At 60.0% G+C, this 5,049-nt stretch overlaps 1 protein-coding gene across 1 annotated transcript; it reads right to left on the minus strand.

Moving 5' to 3' along the window:
* Window positions 1-880: 880 nt before the first annotated feature.
* MAFB (MAF bZIP transcription factor B) lies at window positions 881-4,285 on the minus strand. The gene has a single exon (XM_036121385.2). It carries the CDS (start codon window positions 3,840-3,842, stop codon window positions 2,871-2,873), a length of 972 nt encoding a protein of 323 aa, XP_035977278.1. The 5' UTR covers window positions 3,843-4,285; the 3' UTR covers window positions 881-2,870.
* Window positions 4,286-5,049: the final 764 nt, after the last annotated feature.

Genomic DNA, 5,049 nt, shown 5'->3' on the forward strand with positions numbered 1-5,049 from the left:
CCAACTCTGAATTATAGACAAGATTCCGAGAAGGCTGAGGGGGGGTTTGGGGTAACCTAGGTGGGAGATCTTGACTCTTCTAAGTCTGGCAAAGGAAAGGTACTGGGCCCAGCTCCCAGTCTGCAGTCAGAGTTGCTGTACCAGAATGATGCCCCAAACCCCCTCTGGCCCCCAATCCGGAGAGTCACTGAAATCCTGGTCCAGCCATGCAGTGCCCTTCTGTGGGTCTGAGGGCTCCAGGCCTGAGGGGCATGTGTGCCCAGGGCACACCACCCCCAAAAAAACAGGTCCACAAGGAAGGGCTTCCTGTCTGAAGGGGCTTCTGCCCCAAAACCTGGTGCTGGATTCCACTTGCTTCTGCAAGCCCTGGGGAAGGGGGCATAGGCCTCCACTCAGGGCAGGCAGGCATTCTCACTCTGGGCAGGAAGATGCACTGGGCAGGAAAAAGTTGAGAGCCTTACAGCCCCGACAAGAGGGCCAGAGTGACAGGGCCAACTGAGCCTGATTGCCAAAAAGACCCTGCTTCCCCATCAGGAGGCTCCGGCTTCTAGGGATCGGCCAATCTCTGCCTCGGAGCTGGCAGGCTAGCAGGCCCGTCCTGATCGCCAAGCCTGAAGCCCCGAAAAAGTGTGCCCCCTCTCAGCTCACAAACTGGCTCCTGAATGAGGTGTCTACCTAGAGTGAGAAGCAGAAACACATATGAGGCTCATGTACATACACACTCAAAAGCAAGGGCGGGATTTGCCCAGACATGGTCTGTTTCTCCATTGGCCAGGGAGAGTGAGAGTGTCCCCAAATAGATGCAATTCTTAAAAAGGCAAGGGAAGAAAGTCAAAGTCAGGCGAACGCGGAATCCTCTAAATAAACACCATTTCCATGGTTTTAATAAGCAAAATAGGAAACCATTTTAATAACCAAAAAACAGAAACCAGTCTGAATAAAACTACAATAGACTAGGTTTTAATATTTTCATATCATAAGCAGGGTTTGAAATTGATCCCTTATTTTACATGAAATAAAAACAAATTTCTGTTGCAGCAAATTTGATTTCAACACAGTTGAATCCGTAAAAACCGAAGCTCGTTTCTGATGCAGGACAAATATCCACAATATTTAAAACTGCAAGCACCATGCGGTTCATACAATCTTGTTATTACTGTTAATTTATCAACTAATACAAACTCAAAAATGCATCCGGCCAGCAGCGCCAGCAATTTCAAATGGGAACTAAAAAATACGCTTTCATTTTGGTATTTTTGTCAGTGCAACTTAAATCCTTTTACTGACCTGCAGGAAAAAAAAAAAGTAATAAAGAAAAACACCCAGATTTTCCCTATAACTACTATACAACTGAAGGGGGTGTGGGGGGGGACACCACCAATAACTCACCTGCTATTTCAAAAGCAGGGGAAAAAAACACACATAACGTGTTGGTCTAAAGGACGCGCTTGAAAGTTGCAAAATTACTTGCCAATGTTTGGGTTTCCGGTACTTTCTGAGTGTGGCGGTTGGTTCAACACAAGTTTAGTTCACCACTGGGCAGTGTCAGGGCTGGCCAAGCCCGCTCACCCTAAAAGCTCGGCAGCCACAGCAATTAGCAGGGGTCTGGAGGCTTTTGAAGGGACCCTGGGGTGATTCGGATGGCATTAAAAAGCAAATAAGATCTGTTCTCCTTTCCTTTCTAGTGAGGGGTGTCAATTTCGCCAAAAGACAAGGTGGGAGTGAAGACATTACCCGGCTGCTCTGGGGTTCGGAACTGGACAGCTGCCCTGCCCTGGTACTCAGGAGCTGGGACCCCAGTCCTCTTTCTCTCAACACCAACAAAATTGAAAACTGAAGCGGAAGAGACAAGAGGACCAAATGGAGACAGGAAAGGGGAGAAAACATGCAACTTCCAAGGGTGCCCCAAGACAAAGTTGTTTTCTGATGCAAAATGCCCAGAACTTTTTTTTTTACTTACAAAAAAATAATGCCATGATAATAAACCCAAACGAAGACACTCAGCTTGCTGCCACGTTCTCTAAGCGGTTTGGCGGGGCGGGTATTTACAAGCCGACAGCCGGGACTGAAACCCGGCAAGCAGCCGCCGGAGTTTCTGCACTGCCATCCCTTCTCACTCAAAGAAACAAGGGGGTTATGATCCATGATCAACAACATGCTAAAGTTAAACAAGAAAATGGTACAAAATAGAAATTATTACCATACATGTCCAGCATGCAGGATTAATATTTTTAATGCAGATTTTCGTATTTTTTCTATATAATCGAGCAGGCAATAAAACTGATGAGAATTGCGCGCAGAACGTCCTAACTGAGGCCCGCGTCTCGGGGCTGAGAGCCAGTGTTCTCCGGACCCTGGACAGACAGGTCCTTCTGTCCTTCCTTCCTTCGCTCAGCCTCGCCTCGCGCCTGCTGGGACGCCAGGGTCCCTCCCTTCTCCTCTCCTCGCTGCTCTCTTCCTGGGTTGGACTGCGCTCCGGGCCGCGACGCAGCGGCCCCCGCTTAACGCGCAAAGTTCAGAAAGCCAGGAGTCTCCAGACGGCCTTAGCGACTCCTCGGGACTATGCCTTGCCGCCCTCCAGCCTGGAGAAAAGTTGCTCCGGGACTTCCCACCCCCTCGTCTGTCTCTGGCTCTGCTCGGGTCTAGGAGGCGGCGCTGGCGCGAGCCGCTCTCGCCTCGGCCAAGGTCCCCTGCCTGCCCGCGCGCCCTCCCGTCGCCCGCGTCCCGTGCGCCCTTCCTCCCTCTCCCTCAAGTCAAACAGGTCAAGGCTGGGGCCGTGGCAGGGACAGGATCCGGGGGAGTCCGGGGCTGGGGACACGGGACGGGGAGTCCGGGCCGGGGCAAGGGCGGGGGCCGGGACCGGCCACGACTCACAGAAAGAACTCGGGAGAGGAGGGGCTGTCGCTGGTGGAGCCCGCCTCCCTGAAGCCGGAGTTGGCGAGTTTCTCGCACTTGACCTTGTAGGCGTCTCTTTCGCGGGCCAGCCGGGACACCTCCTGCTTAAGCTGCTCCACCTGCTGAATGAGCTGCGTCTTCTCGTTCTCCAGGTGGTGTTTCTGCTGGACGCGTTTATACCTGCACGACTGGGCGTAGCCCCGGTTCTTCAGGGTCCGCCGCTTCTGCTTCAGGCGGATCACCTCGTCCTTGGTGAAGCCCCGCAGGTGGCGGTTCAGCTCGCGCACCGACATGGACACGAGCTGGTCGTCGGAGAAGCGGTCCTCCACGCTGCCGCTACCGCCAGCCGCCGTCGCCGCGGCGGCCGCGTGCGGCCCAGGCCCAGGGTGGCTGGTGGGCAGCTGCTGCGCTGGGCTGGCTGCGCTGGACGGCGGCGGCGACGCTTGGTGATGGTGGTGATGGTGCGGGTGCGCGTGCGGGCCCAGCTCGTCGTGGGGCAAGCCGGCGCCCGGGTATGCGTGGTGCGGGTGTGGGTGGTGGTGGTGGTGATGGTGGTGCGCGCCGCGGAAGCCGTCGAAGCTCTGCAAGGGCTGCGGCACTGGGTGCGAGCCGATGAGCGCCTCCACCGCGTCCTCAGGCGTCAGGTTGAGCGCCTCGGGGTTCATCTGCTGGTAGTTGCTCGCCATCCAGTACAGGTCCTCGAGGTGAGTCTTCTGTTCGGTGGGGCTGAAGCTGGGCGACGAGGGCACCGAGCTGCACGGCGTGCTGAGCGGTGTGGACGACACCGAGCCGGCCGGCTGCAGGCGCGTGCAGGGCCGGCCCGGGCGCTCCGCGCGCCCCAGCGGCTCCTTCTTCACGTCGAACTTGAGCAGGTCGAAGTCGTTGACGTACTCCATGGCCAGCGGGCTGGTGGGCAGCTCGGGCCCCATGCTCAGCTCCGCGGCCATCGCTGACGCGAGGCGCAGCCGCCGCTGCCGCCCGGGAAACTTTGCGGCCGGCCGGGGCGCGCCGAGCCGAGAGCGGGGGCGAAGAGCGGCGAGCCCGGGAGGCGGGGAGCCGAGGGCGCAGCGGGCCGGGGCCGCCGGCCAAGCCTTTGTCTGGGGACGCGGCGGCGCGCCGGAGAGTCCCGAGGCTGCCCGCGCCGCCCCAGAGCTCGGGGCTGTGGCCGCGCCGGGGCCGGGCCGAGTCGGGAGGGGTGGAGAAGCAAAGCGGGGCGCGCGGCTGGGCGGAGGGGAGGCGCCGGGCAAGCGCCCGCCGCTCGCTCTCTAGCTCTCCTGCTCTTGGGCTCTCTCGATCGCAGCCGCTCGCAGCCCGGCGGTGCAGCTGTGCTGGATCCGGCACCGCCGCTGCCTTTTATCGCCTTCCTGATGTCACCGGGGCGCGGGGGCCCGGGCGGCCCAGCGCGCTGGCCAATGGCTGCTCGGCCCCCGCGGCCCGGCGGCGCAGGGCGGGGCGCGCCTGACAGCTCCTCCGCCCCCCGCGTCAGCTGACCGGCGGCCCGAGCCGGCGGAGAGCCGCGGAGGCCTGGCGGAGGGCTGGAGCCCAGTGGAACGGCGGGCCCGGGCCCGGGCCCAGCCCCCCACACCCTCCGGGGCCCGGCCCCCGCCCGCTCGCCTTCGGGGCGCGCCCCCCCCGTAGGCCTGGCCGCCCCTTCCACCCCTTAGTGCGCTCTCCTCGCTCTTTACCCTTCGCTCCTCCACCTCCAGCCCGTGTCACCCCCACGGAGGCTCAGAAGGAGCGCTGGGACGACACCTCTCGGGCCCTTTGTTCCCCAGCGTCCCCCGCCCAGTGGGGGACGTTCCGTGCGCCGCGCGGCTGCGGGCCCGTAAGAGTGTGTGCCGTGCCTGCCTGTGTTTCTGCAAGTCTGCGCGTATTTGTGTGTTGCGGGTTGGTTTGCGGCTCCAAGAGTTGTGTTCAAATCCAACTCTCAGGCTCAGGGGACCCTCCTCGGGCCAAGCAGGGGCCGTTCCCCTCCTGGCGGGTGCGGTGGCCGAGCCCGGAGATAGGACTCCCCTTGCCCAGCCGCTCCCCGCGCTCACCCTACCCACAAAACCACAAGATGAAGGGAGAGGAGAAAGAATCGGCCGAAAGGCTCTCAATTCCTTTCCCCAGCCAGACGCACGGAACCCTGAGCTCCCGAGGCTTGGAGCTGAG

Source organism: Halichoerus grypus, chromosome 10, assembly GCF_964656455.1.
Source record: "Halichoerus grypus chromosome 10, mHalGry1.hap1.1, whole genome shotgun sequence".
NCBI classification, from domain to species: Eukaryota; Metazoa; Chordata; class Mammalia; order Carnivora; family Phocidae; genus Halichoerus; species Halichoerus grypus.

Excerpts from the sequence above, each read along its gene's own strand:
- MAFB (XM_036121385.2), bottom strand. The coding sequence starts at position 3,842 with ATGGCCGCGGAGCTGAGCATGGGGCCCGAGCTGCCCACCAGCCCGCTG.